Source organism: Cyclopterus lumpus, chromosome 4, assembly GCF_009769545.1.
Source record: "Cyclopterus lumpus isolate fCycLum1 chromosome 4, fCycLum1.pri, whole genome shotgun sequence".
Classification (NCBI taxonomy): Eukaryota; Metazoa; Chordata; class Actinopteri; order Perciformes; family Cyclopteridae; genus Cyclopterus; species Cyclopterus lumpus.
The window spans coordinates 4,976,569-4,995,451 of record NC_046969.1 but is presented as its reverse complement, the minus strand read 5'-3'; the positions used below and the strand labels follow the sequence as shown (position 1 = coordinate 4,995,451).

Below are 18,883 nucleotides of genomic sequence, written 5' to 3'. Positions count from 1 at the left end.
TTTTGATTATGTCGCCAGGTATCAGTCCCAGGTACACAATCCGTGGGTCCCTTGGAATCTTGTAGCATAGGATCTCCTCCAGAGTCTGAATAACTTTTATACATGTCCAGAACATGTGAGAGTGGTTAGCATTTATCTGCCCACACTCTCTCCAGCATGGCTGCTCTTTTACTCCATTGTTTATGTTTTGTGTGGGGTATAATGAAAAAGCGGATTAAGTTCTTCCAACCAAATTCCCTTCATCTTCTAGAGCTGGTGGAAGTTTGTTGCATTCTACACATGGAATGCCAATCACTCTTCGACAGTTTAATGTTCAGTTCTACTTCCCATTTCAGTTTTACATATAGTGTGTTTTTTCCATTTCGTTTTTGTAATCTCCTGTACAGTTTGGAGACCAACTTTGAGGGGGTTTGCTTGTATGCACCAGTCAACACTTCCATCACTTCATTACCTACTGCTGATATTTCTTTTTTAATTTCTGTATCATAGAAATGTCTTAGCTGTAAATCTGAACAGGTCTCCATTTCCTAAATTAAATTGTCTTCTAAGTTTTTCAAAGGATTTAAAGGTTTTTCCCTCTATGAGTGTACATACAGCCGTTATTCCTTTTTTCTCTCCAGCGTACAAAAGTATTATCTGTCTGTCCCGGTCTAAACCTTGTGGTCTAAGAGGGCTAAATCAGAAGGTTACTGTCTCCTTCCAAATTTTTAGTGAATTTTCAGTATATTCTTTTCCACCTAGAGTATATAGATCATTTTCAAGTTTTGTGACCCTATCATACGTATACCAAATAATACATAGCTTGTTGCCCTCCAAAACAAAATCTGAACAAAAACAGTGACTATGAAACACAAAAGTAAACAGACCTCCGAACATAAAGGAGGCTCTTGCTCCTCTTCCACTGTGACCCCGTTGAAGGGTCGAGGGTACTGCCTCATTAGGAGAGGGCCCAGCATTGAGGATGGCTGGTGAGTCAAAAAGCAGTAACTCTACCATCCTGTGAGTCCTGTGAACACACTCTAAAAGGGCCCAAACAGCTAGACATTTATTATGATGTTCATATATGAAGAATATTTAAATATAAGTACCTCAAAATATTTACAAAAGGCTCCCAATGCACTTAAAGAATATGCAACTAAACTGAATACTACTTACCGTCTGTTTCTACTTCAGAAGAAAACATTTTAGGTCCTCATTTACCTCACAGATAAAATATTTCTGGGAAACAAAATCAAACTATTAGAATTGCAATTGAAAAGCTCCACTTTGAACAAACATTAAATACATTTTAATACATTGTGCTGATAATGCCTTTCTTTCACTCTTCACTTGAAGTCCACTTCCAATGCAGGCATTTTCTGTGCAAAAATATTAGTTTGACTATTAATAGTAAATAGTTTTACTCCGGAAAGAAAGTTTTGAGTAGGCTTAATTATTCTACTACTGCTAAAAGCATCATTCCCAGTTAGAGAAGGGGTTGAAAGTAACGCAACGCTGTGTTTGTCTGCGGCCCCACATCACTAAATTCGACCCTAAAGAAAACACAGCCAGGTTGCTATTACTTGCTGTCAGAAAGTTTGGTTAAATACACTAAGCGGGGGGAAATGACATAACTGCAGTTATAAAGTATGGCATGGTAACATTATAAGCGTCACAAGTCGGTATTAAATCATACCTCGGCAAATAAAGTCTTCCTCAGTGGAAGAAGCTTGCAGCTTACTCACAGAAACACTGGTGAAACATACACAGGTTTGATTCTGACTCCAGGGGAATCAGAGGATAGACAATCATCTGGGTTCACACCAATATGAACTCTTCCTATAGAGCTGACTGAACAAATGCAATGGTTTTAATTGGCTTGGAAAAATTTAGCAATAGTTCTGAGCACAAAATGGTCCATGCAGTTGCTCGAACATATAGGGCACTTTATATTACAGTATATAAGAAAGAAAGGTGCCCGTCTGAAAATCAATAATGAGAAGTTTGAAGAGAGTACATTCTTCTCACTTGCAGATTATCACGGCATATTATTATTTTATTGATACATTATTTATATATTCAGGCAAAAAGATCATCAACAATACATTGGTAAACCACTCAACAACTCATAACATGGACAGTGGGGAGGCCCAATTAGTTCAGATAGCAACTGCATACTTACTTAATCGTGCATCTTTCCAGAAATGTATTTAGCCTATTGTCACTTATCATATCTTATATTTGTTATTTTGCTGTTCCACAAATAATCATTGCAACATCAAAATGTCCTTTTAATGACCTTTTCATTGCCATTCTGTTTGCTTGAGCAACCGCATTGGTCCCAGTTCCTGTCAGCTCCTGCATGGACACACATTGACACAATAATAAAATACAAAGGGGCCCATTTAGATTTTGTTTATGTTGTCAAGTAAGTAAGGTCTATATTACAGTGACGTTCAAGTGGAAGGCAGCTGTTAGTAATGTTGTTGTTACACCTGTGTGTTTGCTGCAATGTCCAAATGTTAAAAAGGTCTGTCACCTGACACCTACCTGGCTGATTTGATTCACTGCAGTAAAATCTTTTTCGATCTGCATTTTTTGTTTAGTGGCTCTTTCTACGTTCTAAGTGGTTTTAAGTTCTGTGCTTTGCTCCCGGATGTTATTCTTTTTTAAAGAGCTTTTTTCTTTCATTTGTCTTTTATACCTGTACCACAAAAAAAGTGTCTTGACAACCACAAACACAATGCCGACTTCTCTGATTCCAGTTATCCAGTCGGTCAGTAAGGCAAACAGTTGTTGAGACATTTATGAGGAAGAGATGACCCCTCTGTGGAAACTGGATTTGTATCGGAACACACACACACACACAGTACTTTTGACTTTGTATGAAAGACAGCTGTAGATTTCTCAGAAAGCAACAGTGGTCTTGGTTCCACTGTTAACACAAAGCAGTGGAGGAAGGGAGGGGCATTTAAAAACAGGAAGTCAATCAGTGAGTAAAAAGTAGCAAACAACTATAGCTGCAGGGTGCCATTTGAAGGGCTTCATTAAAATATGTTTTCATTGTGCATTTCTGAAGAATAGTGCCTATAGCGTGTTAAACGTTCTGAGGCTAAATTATTTCCCAGCAGTCTTTGCAAGTCATATCTATGACTATGACAAGAGTAATTCAACTTTTGATTCTATGCTCAAAAGTTACCGTGACATTACTAACTTGGATGACAATCGCTGAAAAATAAAAAAGGTGAGCTCGATAGAGAGGTACTTTATTTATCCTCGGGGGAGGTTTGAATGTCACAGCAGCAGTACAGGAATGAACCACATGGTACACAGAATAATGCAAAACAGAATGTCAAACACTAGTTCTCACATAAAAGTAACAAAGTATTCTCTTTTAAACACGTGCAATCATACATCAATCATCAAATCTGCAAACGGCTTTAGTGCAAAAAAAACTTGCAGAAAGGTTGCCAAGTTGCCAAATATTATACATTTACAGTTGTACACCATATTTTTGTGTCAGAACTTCAGAACTGTATCGCAATTAAGTTTTTACACGGCTAAAGCTCTTGCAGAACAATTCACAACAGGCTGTAAGATAAAATACTTTACAGACATAAAGTACATGATAGGAAGTTGAAAGACTCTAAAAAGTGACACCTTGGGTACTGGAGCTGCAACGATTATTTCCTCAATCAATAAGTTGATTAACAGAAAGGTAAACCGCAACCATACTCCATTAATTGTTGAAGTATTTTTTTAAGCATAACCTACCTGGTTTCAGCCTCTCAAATGTGAATATCTATTTGTTTTCTTAGTAAACAAAGTAAATAATATGTTTGGGGAAAGACTGTCGGGCAGACAACCTATGATTGGCCCTTTTTACTAGTTTCTGTTTTCAGTAAACCAAACTATTAATCAATGAATCCAATAAATAATTGGTCGACTGATAAAACAAATGAGAATCAGTTGCAGAACCGTTAGGTACAATAATCATATATGAAATGTGGCTTTGGTACACTTGGTGATTTCCTTTAATAGATTATTCATTTTGCATCTAGACCAGCAAGCATGCATGTCTCATCACAGTTTTCACTAATGTATTGTCCGATTATTCAATAGTGAATGATGAAGTATGTTTTTTTAATAAAAAGTGCATTGACTAAAAGGGATCTCTTGTAAAGTTACCAAACTGTTTTGTCATTCTTGTTATTTAGCACCCTCTACTGGTCGAGACACAGTAATATAAGTGCTGTGCTTTTGTAAAGACTGTAAAGGCTCAGTAGAAATTAGTATTTGTATGTGTTTTGGGCTTTTTAGTATGAATTGTGACATACATATTAGTTGGCGCATCTGTAGCAAAAGCCTATAATATTTATAGTGTACTGAATTCTAGTGGTGGAACAATGTTCATTTACTCAAGTATTGTACTGAAATAAAGTTATGAGGTACTTTACGTGATTATTTCCATATTGTGCTACTTTATACACCACCAGACTTTGGAAACAAATGTACTTTTTGCACCGCTAAATTTATTTGTTAATAGTTACTTTGCAGCTTCAGATTTTCATTACAATGATGTATGAAATAAGTGATTATGGATTTAGAGCTGAGTACTTCTTCCACTACTGGCAGATTTAAACTGTGTTAAGATGATAACTATTTGGCAACATGCTCCACATCGTGTGTTTCTTTTATACTATTTGCATATTTATTTTTCTTAAAATCAGCACTGATGTGCATTGTCAGGTATTTTTTTAAGGTGCACTTAAAAATCGAACTGAACTGAACACAACATACCATGTGCAACACTTGTTTACTTCTTCGCCTCCATGGCTGGCGGCCAGTGGCCAGCAGTAAGGGGGGCTTGGAGCACAAGATTGGGCAGTACAGGCCCTTTACCCAGAAGCCTCTTTGACATGTCTTTGTAATTAATCACATTAATTCTGTACCTGTGTAATTTAAGTGGTATTTAGTCCTGGTATTGTGCATGCTCGCTCACTGGAACGACTGTGACACACTAAAAAGAACGGGACCATAATTCATTGTATTAAACCTATTAAACCAGTGTTTACCCCGATATGACATGTCAAAATGGCAGCTGTGAAGAGGGCCTATTGGTACTGATAGCAGAGACCATTCTCAAAGTGTTTGCCTGCGCGATGGGATGGCAGTCTGGTGAGGCAGGACCAGCAGAACAGCTGTCCGCACTGAGAGCACGTCATCATGTTACATCCTCCGTTCTTCTACAACACACAACACAACAACATAATGCATTACGTAAGGCCGGTGGCCGGAAACAGTCCGCACATTATTATAATCTTTCTGTGTGTGTTTGTGTGCAAATTAGTGCAGATCGGTGAATACCTGTATCTTCCAAAAGCAGTGAGGACAGTTCTTGCTATTGAAGGCCATCCAGTCCTCACTCAGACACTCCTCCACAGTGGCCCGCATTGTACTGCGGCCGTACCTGCTCTCCAGGAGGCGCTGCCTCTGCTTGCTGCCACTGGCATAGTCGTCCCACAGAGCACTCAGCCCCTCTGAGGCACAATCAGAGCACCGCTTCAGATGCACATCTGCATCCACACCAACCAGTGGTCGAATGTAACGAGGCACACTCAAGTACTGAACTTATTTACACATTTGAGATACTTTACTTTAGACTTTTTAAAAATGAACTACAATAATTGACAGCTTTAGTCACTACTTACAAATGATGAAGTCTGCATTCAACACATACAAGGAGTTTTGTTACAATTTTTAAAAACACAAAAATACAGCCAAGCGTGCACTCGTATGCTTGTACCTTGTGACTGTGGCAGGTCCACATTGGCTTGCTGTGCTTCCCATATTTTCGTTTTCCTCTTTCCCAAACAGTTATCTGTTCCATGGTAGGTCTTCTTGCAAGCGACACAGAAGGCAAAGCTGCACACAGAGCACTGTGCTGCAGCACTGGATTTCTCCACAATAACGGCCGAACCACAAACACGCCGAGGACAGTACACCACATCTACGAGGAGGGTAGGAAAGAAGAGACATGAGCACAGATACCTCCACGAACTCAACCCAGTCTACCTCCATTAACCCAATATCAAATTTATTTTGTTTATATTTATAAGGGTGTGTCAAAAAAAAAAAAGCACAAATAAATCACATGCTTTATATAATATATACTTTTTAATGTTTTTATGCACTGAAAATAAATATCAAATTCTTTGACTTCTTGAGGGAAATTGCTATATTCTTAACTCTGGTCATTCTGATGTATCAGGGTTTTGAATAGATCCTCAGTTGAACAGGAATATAGGGTAAACATACCAGCCATGTGGTCGAGAGTAGATTGTAGCAGGAGACGGTCATAGCGGCTGAACAGCTCCTCCCCTACCAGACACTTCACCTACCACACATGGCAGACATGTGTTGAATGACGTGTTTATTGGTGTACACTTTCTCTGCATATAGGCATAAGTAACAACACAAATGCATGTGAGAAAAGCCAAAGGTGTGGCTGCAGAAATTTAGAAAACAGAAATCAACATCTACATCTCCAGTGGTGGAAAGTAACTCTGTACATCGGTACAGTTTTTGGGGTACTTTCTGTCTTATGATACTTCATACTTTTATTTGAATACATTTTACCGTAAAATATTGTATTGTCTACTCCACTGCATGTATTATTATAGTGAACTTGTTGCTTATAGATTTAAAAATAATTACACAAACATCATCTTACAAAATACTATGCATTGTTTAGATGAAAATGTCCAACACAGTGTATAAAAAAGTAGCTAAAATGTGCGTCAGCAGCATTAAAACAATACTTACATGTCAAACCATCAATAATAATATAACTTCATTTTGCACAATGAGTATTTTTACTTTTAAGTAAGACCTCTGTAAGGCTTTTTACTTGTAATGGATTTAAAAAACTTTAGTATTGCTACTTTCACAGGGAAAGTGTGTAGCATTTAGGAATGGAGTATAATAGTCTTCACATATTCTACAGACCGTAGTCACCGCCATGTTTCTACGGCAACCCAGAACGGACAAACCAAACAATGACTTTAAAGTGAGCCTCCCACATTTTTACATTACCTGAAGGCCACGGTAGTGTATCTGATATGCTTGTGGAGTATTCAGTTGGATGCAATCTGCAACTGCAATGCTAGATCCCACCAAACCCTGCACACTGTCCCTTTAAGTTAAGGATCAAAGTACTTTCAGCACAGTAGTCAAACACTCATTTTGCATCCTGAAGTCACAAAAAAAGCCCCAATAAGAGATTCAGAAAGGAGCTGTATTTGGCAGGGAGAAGAGACTGTACCTGTGAAGGTGTCGGGGTGGCAGAGCAGTCCGCCTCAGGACAGCTGACGGCCTTGATGTTGCCCTCTGTTATCTGGAGTGTGCAGAACTTGGTGAGACAGACCTTGCAGAAGATGTGGCCACACTCGGGCAACTGGACACAGTCTGAACCGAGCAAGCCCACGAAACACACACCACAGTCAAACACCGTGGCGGAAAATGCTTTCTGTGTCTGAGCCGCATTATAGATCAGGAGCTGGGACAGGAGAGCTTGTGACGGAGTCAGCGAGAGGCCAGCGCGTGTTTGGCCTTCATTCTGAGGGGATTCTCTTGGGTGGATTGGCAGGAAAGCAGCTCCTTGTTTACTTGGACCCAGTGGGTCTGAGGACCCAGGAGGAAGTAACAATGGGGCTGACACATCTCCATCATTTAGGACATCTTCCTGAACACTTTGATCTGACGAAGCAGATGGAAGACGCTTTGATTTGCCTGCCACTGTGGACAGATCATTCTTAAACTCTGAGGCGTGAAGGGTTCGCTCAGCCTCCCTCAAGTCTGTATTTCTCCAGTCTGAGGTTGAAGGATCTTGGCCATCAGCAAGAATCCCTGTCGGATGCTCAACTTCCAAAGACGGTGCGGAGAGGTCTGCTTTCCAAAGATCTACGGCATTACAATCTTGGCGATATGTGGGTCCTGACTGTTGATTATTCTTTGGTTCTGAGAGTGCAGCATTTAATGAGTCCAGGCTATCATACTGGGTGCTGTGTTCGTCAGAGGGGAGCTCCAACAGAGCATGGATGTCCAGGAACCTGAGGGCATCCTCTTTAAGAAACTGTACCCAGGAGAAGAGCACCACAGCGCCTCCTGTGGCCTGGTAGAGATCGATGAGCTGAGCACCCAGCGCAGAGAGCTGTGGGAGGTGAGGGCAAAAATACTGATGTAATCTTTATTGACCCTCTGCAATAATCTCTCTCTCTCTCTCTCTCTCTCTCTCTCTCTCTCTCTCTCTCTCTCTCTCTCTCTCTCTCTCTCTCTCTCTCTCTCTCTCTCTCTCTCTCTCTCTCTCTCTCTCTCTCTCTCTCTCTCTCTCTCTCTCTCTCTCTCTCTCTCTCTCTCTCTCTCTCTCTCTCTCTCTCTCTCTCTCTCTCTCTCTCTCTCTCTCTCTCTCTCTCTGTGTGTGACCCAGGCAGGTTGTAAACCAACAAATACCGTTTTAATTGAACCACATTGCTTGGCTTCTATTGATTACCTGCATGTGTGTGAGCCAGCTGCAGGTGAGGGAGAATGAGGGAGCGGAGGAGGATGGGTAGTCATCAGGTAGTTCAAAGGTGAGGAGCAAAGGTGGAAGGAATGATATATCATACTGCCTCAGCGTTTCACCTGAGGAAAAATAACTATTTCATTCTCGATTGTTACTGTTTTACTTTCTTGGACACTTGTGAAATATTTTCGAAACTTCTTATTGGATACATTTTTTTGTAATCGTACTTTTTTTTGTAATAATAATTCGCATGCCAAGCAAATTGGGGAACTGGTTTTGTGCAGTTGTCATATCAATAACAAGACCATATTGACCTTCTTTCAGAGTCACGGTGAAGTCCGCAGGCAGCTCTACGGATATTCGGAATTCTCCGGCAGATTTCGATCCATCCCGGACGAACTCCTCGGAATCAAAGATACTATTGAGTGCGAGCAGTTCGTCTTCCTGCTCCTCTATGTCCGCATTCATATCCTGTCACAACACGCTCCACTTTCCACTCGCAATGTCAGAGAAGCTGCTTGTTTAAAAAAGAAATATATATATATATATATATATATATATATTCCAGTTTCGGTGCTTGACTACTAAAATAATAACAGATTGCCTTTAATCGAGCGTTCCAAAAGACATGTTTAATCCTCGGAGTTCAGTGACAGCTGCTCTCCGCCCTGTTGACTCATCGCGGTGTGATGCAAGGCGCAGGATCCTGCAGCAACCTCCCCTGATGTGAAGCTTTAGGTAATTTACGGTAATCAAGATATACACACCTTCATTTCCACAAGTCTTCATGATAATATGACGTTCAAACTGTTTGATTTGTGCATTTAATACATTTTACAGATATCCAAGAACTGTATTGACATTGGTGTACAAAGTACAGGATAGATTAGAGGAATATTCCAAGTACATTCCAAGTAATAACATTGTATACTATTTTTTACTTTATTACAGAGGACACTATTGTACCTTTTACTCCACTATATGTATTTGACAGTTGTACTTATTAGTTACTTTTCTGATTCAGATTTTAGTAAAACAAAAACTAAGATAACCCTTTAAAGCACAATACATTTATTATTACCATTTCCCCTCTAAAATGCTCAGACGGTTTCATTTAAATATCAGACTGAGGTATAACGAGTTAAAACTCACTCTACCTTGACCAGCTAAGAAAGTAAAATGTTACTTGCATATTGTTGTATCAGCACACAAACACACAATTTAATTACCAGCAGATGATTAATTTCATAAATATGTATACCCAGACATTCAATGTTTTTGTGGCTTTAGCACAAATAGGGACATCAATTGTTACGCTATATTGTAATACTACAACAGATTGAGAACTCAAAGGTATAAATATACCAAAGAGAAATGATTATGGCACAAAATATTGTCATTACCATTCAGCCAAATATATACATTTACGACTTAAAGAATCAGATAAAGAAATGATGTACTGTTAGGTTGTGAGAGTTGTACTTCCGCTGTAATTAAGTATGTGAAATAAATGTTTGTATCGATCAGTTGCAGCTGTAGTTTTCGTTCAGGTTGACTTGGCTCTCCAAGACCTCCTCTGCCACGCCCATGGGCTTGAGAGGTCTGTGGGATTTCAACTTGACACTCAAGGGCCTGTGGTCTGTTTGGGATTTCCACCTGACAGTCAAGGGCCCGGGGCCTCTTGTTGATTGAAACGCAACACTCTTCTGGAGTCCATCAGCGGATGCTAGATGAAGAGAGACAAAGTGTTTACATGCGTTGTTCATCCAAAAGATACAACCAAATGAGTATTTCCCAGATATTGTACATCATCACCACTTTAGCTTACATACATCACATATTCAAAACACTATGACAAAAGTTACACATTGTCATTTCATTAAAAGCTTATTTAGTGATATTTCAGGCTTGAGCTTCGGTAGGGTTTGGGGGCTGGTGTTGTCGGGTTTGTTGGGTTCTAACTGTTGGATGGAGAGACTGATTCCCACCTGTCACCCGGATACAGTCTCCCTTGTGTCTTTCATCCCAAGCTTTCAGTTGGCAGGTCTTTGAACAGTAGAAGACCTTGCGGCAGCGGCTACATGCAGTCAGCTTCACGGACACCGAGCGACCGCATTGATAGCAGAACTTAATCACTGGTTTCCTGAGAAAAGATTGACACAGTTGGAAACAGGCTCCTGTTAGATTTGTGTTTCCTTGTTTTGCTTCTGGAATTTCAGATAAAACAATCTTACAAATTAGATAAAGTACAACAATAAAAAGGGACAAAAAGAACATGAATGCGTGTGTATATGTACCTCTGCTTTTCTGTTATGGGTGACAGACTTTCACAGCTGGGAAGGAGCATGTTTGAAGAAATGGCATCTGCCCCTGTGTACACACACCTCTCTGTGTTACTGGTCCGCTACTTAAATACAGCACACATACATACGCTTCAAATACATTTTTGCCTTAAAAAACAACAAACATACTATAGCTACTAACTATTCAACGTAAGGCGTTGCTCTCTCAATAAATGTTCTTTTTCTCTCTGGCCAGCAATCTGTCTCAGCAGATCTCCCATCAAGCTCAGCAGCTCGCGCCGTGCTGTGTATGTTTCCCTCTCTCGCATGTTCAGAACGTGGAAGGGAGTTTTGGCAATATGCGTGTCCTATAGAGTAACATATAACACACAGACAGGTGTTCAGAAATAAGAAAAATAAGCAATCAAAGCAAAGTACACAAAGCTTTCTTGTACGAATGCAAGTATGTACCATATAATTTGAGTTTAAAATGATTCAACTCCTTCTGTGTCTACAGGGACAAAATATTAAAAACGCATGTCAAAATAATACCGCCCAGAACAACTCCTCCACTAACAATGGCTGCAAAAAGAACCAAAAGTTGAATCAACAACTCCCTGACACAGTTTAATGTTTCCAAAAGTATGATTGACTGCATAAGTGCATCCAGTGTTTCTACAGGTACCTGGTTAAAGGAGTAGTGTGCATAGTCGACTGCAGTTCCCACAACATCCCCCACCATAACCGGCATCAAGATGTCAGCACCAGCCTTAGCTAACGTGTCCAACTAAATCAAAGACAACCACAAATACACACGATTCAACCCTATACTTTCAAATGACTCAATACAGAGATAACTTAATAAACTTCTGCTTTAACTATTTTGACAATATTGATGGATACAAATCATTTCAAGTCATGTTTTTTTAAGTCAAACTAAGTTAAATAAATCAGAAATGTGTAATGTGCAGTTTCACATTCTGAGTGAAAAATCATCTTTGCACACCTTTATGGAGACAAAAACAAGTGAACATGAGGAAAAAAAACATTGTCAACATAGTCAATTTATTATGCAGCTTTATTTAGGAAATGTATAAATGCCTGTTGTTCTAAATCAATTGACTGCATGCTTCTCTCCACAGTTTGCCTATCTGTGAAACATTCCCATCTACATATATGTGTCTGTGTATATGTGTGTATGTGTGTACCAGCTTAGCTCTGTTACCACCTAAGTGGTGGTTGATGTTGGCAAGGGCACAGAGGGCGCTGCCCACCCCGCGGCCCAGGGGGATGTTGGGATCTGCGCCTCCGTTCAACAGCTCCTCCACTGCCTGGGAAGGGAAAAGGAGCAGGTTCAGGACAAAGTGAGGTTTGGTCGGCTTGTATGTGTGAGTCTGTGTTTGTGTGTGGTCTACCAGGTTGTTGCCACTTGCTATAGCCAGGGACAGAGGTGAGTGCCCACTCCACAGGAGGTCTGTGCTGGCTCTGTGGGAGAGCAGGAGGGCTACCACCTTGCTGGCATTCTTCATAAAAAATAGACATGAGTTATTTAAAATGGTACATAATATTATTATTATTATTGTGAGCAAACCTCATGAATTATGGGATTTTCTGCCTTGCAATAATTGATATCCTGTCATTGTTAAAGCTATTAAAACTCATGCTTAACCAGATTATTACTTTGCATTGTTCACTAAACATTGTAAGTCATGCCATTCAAATAATATAATATAATATAATATACTCAAAAAAACTATGAATTTGTGTCTGGAACATGTATTATTTGACCTTCTCAGGGACTGGGTAAATATACTCAACATGATTGGTTATCATGTCTGCAACATGCTACAGATTTACAGAGTCAATAGTATCATGTTTCATCAGTGATGGTGCATATAGGTGTGAGCGTGTGCTCATAGTCACTGTCTCTCTGGCAGGCCATGTGCAGCGCGGTCCGGCCTCCTTTGAGCTGTGGGTTCTTACTGGTGCTGACCGATTCCTGGGCCTTCATGACGAACTGTAAGAATAAAAGATCTAAGACTTTCTGAAACCCTTTTCTTCCCAGTTCCACCCTCACCTTAAATATGACTACTAAGGTTTCAGGCTTAAAGGAGAGAAACACGCGGACCGTATCTCGTTCACAGATGTCATTCTGGTCGCATGCTTGTGCGTCTGGGTCGGTGACAGCGTGGAGCAATAACTCTGTGATCCTGGGACCCGCTGGACCTGGCAGTGCTGCAGCTACATGCAGGGGATGAAGGCCTTTTCTCTGCAAAAAGGATGAGAGGATGAGGGGGAATTGTGCTCTGCATCTGAATGGATGCTCATTTGTTTTCTCTGTGGCTAAACAAATGATAAGTTAAGTCGATAAGTTAAAACGATAAGTTAAAACCTCAGGAGGAAGGGGAATGTCAGTGCGAGCTCCACACAGTAGCAGCCTCCTGACGGCCTCAGTGTCAGCCGCCATAATGGCTAAAAAGAGTACAGGCATGGGGACCCTGGATGCGTTGGGGTCAGCTCCTCGTTCCAGCAATAGTTTCAAGGTGGTCCAATGGACACGGTGTCTGCTCAGACAGTCACATCACAAACAAAATCAGGCTAGTCAGGACAGAACAAACGGCACTAGAAAAGAGAGTACGGAGGGAAACAGAACTTACTCGATTTTCATGGCAGCCATTTTGCGTACGGTCTCCTGTGTTTCTGAGCGCTGAGGGAATCCTGTGCGACTCAGCGCCTCTGCCGAGTGCTGCATCAGTTCTTCTGTGACCTGGATGTTATAGCTGCTGACGGAGCAGGCAGACTCAAAGGTCGATTTTGGGGTCAGTTCTTTGTCTTTGCCCCGCTGCAGACAGAGTTGAGTAGAAAACAGTGAGTTGAAAACCCTTTTTCAAACTACAAACTAATGATAGTATGGGATCTCTGTGCCTTATACCTGAACTCGTCCTGCTGCGTCAGCACAACATTTCTTCCACTGTACGCCACCCAGTGCAATGTGACCATCCAACACCTGAATGAGGCGCTCCACACCTCTCTCTCCTTTCTCCTTTACATCCTCCTCATGATTATTCCGCACTCTCTCCTCTGCCTCCTCCCTCACCTCGATATTCTCTTTTCGTGACCCTGTGTCTCTTCTACCACCAGACACAACTTCCTCTCCCATATTAAATTCTATTTCCATCTCTTTCACCTGACTTTCTACATTTTCCCATGTTTGATCACATCTGCTCTCTATCTCACTTTCCTCCCCTTTGCTCTCATTCTCATTCACCGCTCTGCTCCCCTCTTCTTTCTCTCCTACCTTTCCCTCCCTTGCTGTCTCCTTGTAGCCTCTTTCCTCCTCTTCTCTCACGTTCTCGTTTTCCTCCTCCTCCTCCTGTGGGTCTCTGGCATCTGCAGGGGTCTCAGGTTCATTGTTGCCAGCCCAACGCTCAGCGATGAGCTCACTGTCATTAAACACTTTACTGCTGTGATGTGAGATGTGCTCCGTTTGTTTTTCTGCTGTCCTGAAAAATACCAAAATAAATAGGAAACTTAAACGAATACATCTGCTTGTTTTAGAGACATAACTGTTCTAGGGAGTGACTATGAATATGACATTTTCAAGACCATTATCAGTGACTTCGCTTTTCTCAATTCCTACTCATCAGATGTGACTCTGGTTAGTGTAGTTACTTAGGGTTGTGTATCGGTGAGGTGCGTTCTTTAACCTGGGTGTGTCTGTGGTGAAGTCCACTTGGCTGATCTGGGGACTGATCCCACATGCAGATGGGGACCTGAAACCCAGTGACAAATTACAGTGCAAGTGGTTTAATTGAATTTGTCTGTACAAAACACAGTTTCATACATGTGAACTACAAATCGAGAAGTTACGAGGAAACATTCGGTAAAATCTTACTTGAGTTGTGGAGGGTGTCTCAGCCAAGGTGGTGTGCAGAGACTGAAAAGGGTAGTAGAGGACATGACACACAACCAGGGCAGACATGCCTTCACAATTCAACTTGTCAACATCGGCACCCATATCCAACAAAAGTTGGATAACATCATTATGGCAGTTTACCTAACAGGTACAAAAAAGAGAATGAAACAGTCAAAGAGGCAAAACATAAGAAAAACTTGTATTTCTTTATTTATCTATCTATTTTGTTTGATTGTAAAACCTGGATTGGATAACAATCCAACAGCAAATGAGTGAAAAAACAAATCAAGAAACTATAGTAGAAGTAAGTGTTACTGTGGCAGCGATCAGTGCACTGTGTCCCTGTGAATCGGTGACATCAGAGTGGACCAAACCGGTCTGGAGGATCTGTGACACTGTCTGCAGTTCCCCTCTGCAGGCGTGCTGGATCAACAACTCTGAACTGACTTCCAAAGGCCCTTTAGGCCCAAAACTGTCCCTGTTCAGAGCGAGAACAGCTGCCACGTCCCAGCCCACAATTCCAGCCTGTAGTCTAGGAGACCAACACGCAAATTATATGCGCACAAATATTATTTCATCTTATTTACAAAACTGTACACACTTTTAGATGATAATGTAAAGTATGCCTTTTTCACTCCTTACTGCTTGACAACTAAATGTGTTTTTGGGACAATATTCAAACAATACTGTTTTGATGAACGTCTGACCTGTGTTTGTGCATGTGAGCCAGCATGTAGGACTGTAAGGGCAGGGCGGCGAGTGGGTCTCGCTTATAGCCTTGATATGAATAAGCATCTGGCTCCCACAGCTCGCCATCGAAGTGCTGATCAAGCTCTTTCCTTCGGCCAGGGGGCAGCGGCAAGTGATCACCATCTGTTGAGTAACTCTCCATACCGGGGGGGAGGATAAAATCATCTGACAGCAGATCTCTGTCCGTATCCACCTGAGGAGGATGGGGAATTAATCGATCTGTTTTGGGTAAAGTCTCAACACACATATCCATAGATGTTCATTATAGCTGCACTTTACCTCAGAGTATGCTCTGGCTTCTGGCTGAAGAACACTAGTGAGAGGCTGCTAAGAAGAGGAGAGGAGCAGAGAGGTCAATTAAAAATCTTCAGCAAATTCATACATGAACGTGTACATTTTGCATGAAGAAAGTCTCCATGATTTAGGTTTTACTTCCTGTTTTGCTTATCCAGCATGGTGGGCTTGGAAATAAATTAGATACATAATCAACATGTACAATGATGATATGTCTGGTACAGTTGGTTTGGGGCAATCCAATCAGGAGAGAAGTTTTACATTTTCTTTGCTGGGTCAAACATTGTTGAAGCTGGGGTCTCAACATTGTTTTAAACAAAATATATGTATGAAAATGAAGAGGTTTTAGGCTTGCATACATATTCATCTGTGAGTGAGAAAGTGGTCAAAGTACCTGAGTCATGGACATTATGATGACAGCTGGGTCCATGTAGGCAGCATATTCAGGAAAGTTCTTCAGGCTAAAGCCCTCTTCTAGAGAGGTACAGAGCCTTAGCAGGCGCTCTCCATGCCACAGACCCACATCCTCACGCCCATCTGGATGACCAACCACACCTGGCCCGAACCTCTGGTCAGTGTGGTACAAACCCTGAGAAGAGGGGAGATGTTGATTGCCATTTACTGATATTTGAAAAACTAAAAACAAAAAGGAAACTATCCAAATGCCATATAAGGACTGCATTTTTTCATCTACGTAACATTTCAAAAATCAGGCACATCTTGTCTCAAAAAGATGCAGAAAAGCTGGTTCATGCGTTTGTTACTTCCAGACTAGATTACTGCAACTCCTTATTACCAGGCTGCTCTAATAAGTCTCTTAAGTCCCTCCAGTTGATCCAGAATGCTGCAGCTCGTGTACTCACAAAAACTAAGAAAAGAGAAAAACTATTAGCTGCTCTGGACTGGCTCCCTGTAAAATCAAGAATCACATTTAAAATTCTTCTCCTCACCTACAAAGCCTTGATTGGTGATGCACCATCATATCCAAAAAGTTAGGATGGGAGCCAGAGCCTTCAGTTATCAAGCTCCTCTTTTATGGAACCAGTTTCCACTTTCAGTCCGGGAGGCAGACACAGTCACCTCATTTAAGAATAGACTTAATACTTTCCTGTTTAAGAGTGCTTATAGTTAGGGCTGAATCAGGTTTGCCCTGGTCGAGCCCCTAGATATGCTCCCTAGATATGCTGCTATAGGCTTATAGGCTGCTGGGGGATGTTTTAGGATACACTGAGCACCTATCTCATCTTCTCTCTCTCCTTATGGATGAATTTACATCTCTCCATTGCACCTTATTAACTCTGCTTCCTCCCCGGAGTCGTTGTGACTTCACATCTTATAGGGTCCATTGGACCTGGAGGTGTCTGATGCCTGGTGAGCCGGCCTCCCGTGTTGGCCCTGCTGATGCGCCTCCTCTCTACCTCCTTCTGTTTCATGGATTGGAGTTCCATTCATACATTGTCATATTCATGTAATGTGTTTATGTAACTTTGTAAATGCTGTTCATTCTGTACACATGACATCTATTGCTTCTGTCCATCCGGGGAGAGGGATCCTCCTCTGTTGCTCTCCTGAAGGTTTCTTCCCTTTTTTCCCTGTCAAAGGTTATTTTTGGGGAGTTTTTCCTGATTCTATGTGAGGTCCTGGGACAGGGATGTCGTATGTGCACAGATTGTAAAACCTTGCGGTGTCTGATGCCGTGAGCCGGCCTCCCGCATTGGCCCTGCTGATCGCCCCGCCCCCCCTCCTCTCTACCTTCTGCTGTTTCATGGATTGGAAGTCCATTCATACATTGTCATATTCATGTAATGTGTTTATGTAACTCTGTAATGCTGTTCATTCTGTACACATGACATCTATTGCATCAGTCCATCCGGGGAGAGGGATCCTTGTCTGTTGCTCTCCTGAAGGTTTCTTCCCTTTTTTCCATGTGAAAGGTTATTTTTGGGGAGTTTTTCCTGATCTGATGTGAGGCCCTGGGACAGGAATGTTGTATGTGTACAGATTGTAAAGCCCTCTGAGGCAAATTTGTAATTTGTGATATTGGGCTATACAAAATAAACTGAATTGAAAAAAATCCTCGTTTTATCCATTTAACCTGAAAGGTGGCTCCGTCAGGCAACAGTTGTTGTCCATATCCTTCCTTTCTGTTGAGATAGAACTTGCCAGTGAACGTGTGTCCTGTGGGCCAGCAGTAGAGTCCAGCCTGTAGTCTTTGTAGAAAGAGCCCTCATAGAACTACACAAAGGAGCAGACAGGGACATAAAGCAGTGGCTTCAGGAAAATCCGACAGGAGACAGAAAAAAATGTCATGCACTTTACCTCTCCATTGCTCCAGGTGTACCTCCCTTTGCCGTGTTTGTATCCGTTCACAAATCCTCCCTCGTATGTGGATCCATCCGGCCACTCCTGAACAGCGAGCCCTGGGGCTCCTCTGTGGCCGTCGCTACGTCTCCCTGTCCCCCGCTCCGCACCTCCTCGAGCCGGTGCTGCCGCGACACCGTTGCAGGTCGACAGCATTTGAACCGGAAGATAGCTCACCTGAATCCACCGGAGCGAAACAACAGTTACTGTAACGTGACGGGTTTTAAGAAAGGTCTTTGTGAGGAAACTTTAGCCGTCAGAAAGTCGCATTTCAATTTGGACTTTTGTGTAAGCACCTGTTGTCACGTCAACAGTAGAATCCTTTGAGGGAGGGAGCTCTCACGCATGCGCAAACGAAAGACGAAAGCGTAAAAAAGTTAAAAACAAACTGCCTTCTAGTCTCAGTAATACTATTTTTGGTCTCCATTACAAATCTTAAACCATCCCCTGCCCACCAGTTAAAGCAACAAATGGACTATTTAAGGACTGTTTGTTTACCTTTTTATTCTATGCTCCTCAATTTACTAATTAAAGAGTTTTTTCCCAACTAACACACTTTTTTACATTACAGATTTTAGAAACATATCAAAAATACACGAATTAAGAGATTGTTGTTATTGAACTAATATAATAATAATTCAAATAACACACAAGAAGTCACTGTTCAGGAAGTCACAAAAACAGTTGTTGTGGAATTAGTTTAGTACTAGTTTATAGACCAAATGTTCTTATCTTTTT

At 41.4% G+C, this 18,883-nt stretch overlaps 2 protein-coding genes across 3 annotated transcripts; both read right to left on the bottom strand.

Annotated features, from left to right (window-relative positions):
* Positions 1 to 3,228: 3,228 nt before the first annotated feature.
* Positions 3,229 to 9,031, bottom strand: LOC117729145 (E3 ubiquitin-protein ligase RNF14-like). Of its 2 annotated transcripts, none has more exons than XM_034529901.1 (7): positions 8,857 to 9,031; positions 8,531 to 8,661; positions 7,304 to 8,191; positions 6,298 to 6,376; positions 5,786 to 5,989; positions 5,347 to 5,555; positions 3,229 to 5,225 (listed from the first exon to the last, which is right to left on the bottom strand). In XM_034529901.1, exons 1-7 carry the CDS (start codon positions 9,008 to 9,010, stop codon positions 5,094 to 5,096), a joined length of 1,797 nt encoding a protein of 598 aa, XP_034385792.1. In that variant the 5' UTR covers positions 9,011 to 9,031; the 3' UTR covers positions 3,229 to 5,093. The 2 variants fall into 2 exon arrangements, with proteins under 2 accessions (XP_034385792.1, XP_034385793.1); XM_034529902.1 differs by having other exon boundaries at positions 5,347 to 5,519.
* Positions 9,032 to 9,368: 337 nt separating this feature from the next.
* On the bottom strand, positions 9,369 to 18,505 carry LOC117729146 (ankyrin repeat and MYND domain-containing protein 1-like). The gene is given in 21 exon segments (XM_034529903.1): positions 9,369 to 10,268; positions 10,531 to 10,685; positions 10,840 to 10,912; positions 11,027 to 11,192; positions 11,510 to 11,611; positions 12,033 to 12,155; positions 12,240 to 12,350; positions 12,740 to 12,841; positions 12,953 to 13,093; positions 13,217 to 13,388; positions 13,482 to 13,666; positions 13,757 to 14,327; positions 14,532 to 14,605; positions 14,720 to 14,881; positions 15,056 to 15,272; positions 15,448 to 15,683; positions 15,770 to 15,814; positions 16,179 to 16,373; positions 17,880 to 17,986; positions 17,989 to 18,019; positions 18,104 to 18,505. Coding segments are annotated over 21 exon segments (3,369 nt in total). The 5' UTR covers positions 18,302 to 18,505; the 3' UTR covers positions 9,369 to 10,065.
* Positions 18,506 to 18,883: the final 378 nt, after the last annotated feature.

Coding starts and splice junctions, on each gene's coding strand:
- LOC117729145 (XM_034529901.1), bottom strand. CDS start 9,010: ATGAATGCGGACATAGAGGAGCAGGAAGACGAACTGCTCGCACTCAAT. Junction 8,662..8,856: donor CACCGTGACTCTGAAAGAAG/GTCAATATGGTC, acceptor ATTTTTCCTCAG/GTGAAACGCTGAGGCAGTAT. Junction 5,226..5,346: donor ACTGCTTTTGGAAGATACAG/GTATTCACCGAT, acceptor TGTGTGTTGTAG/AAGAACGGAGGATGTAACAT.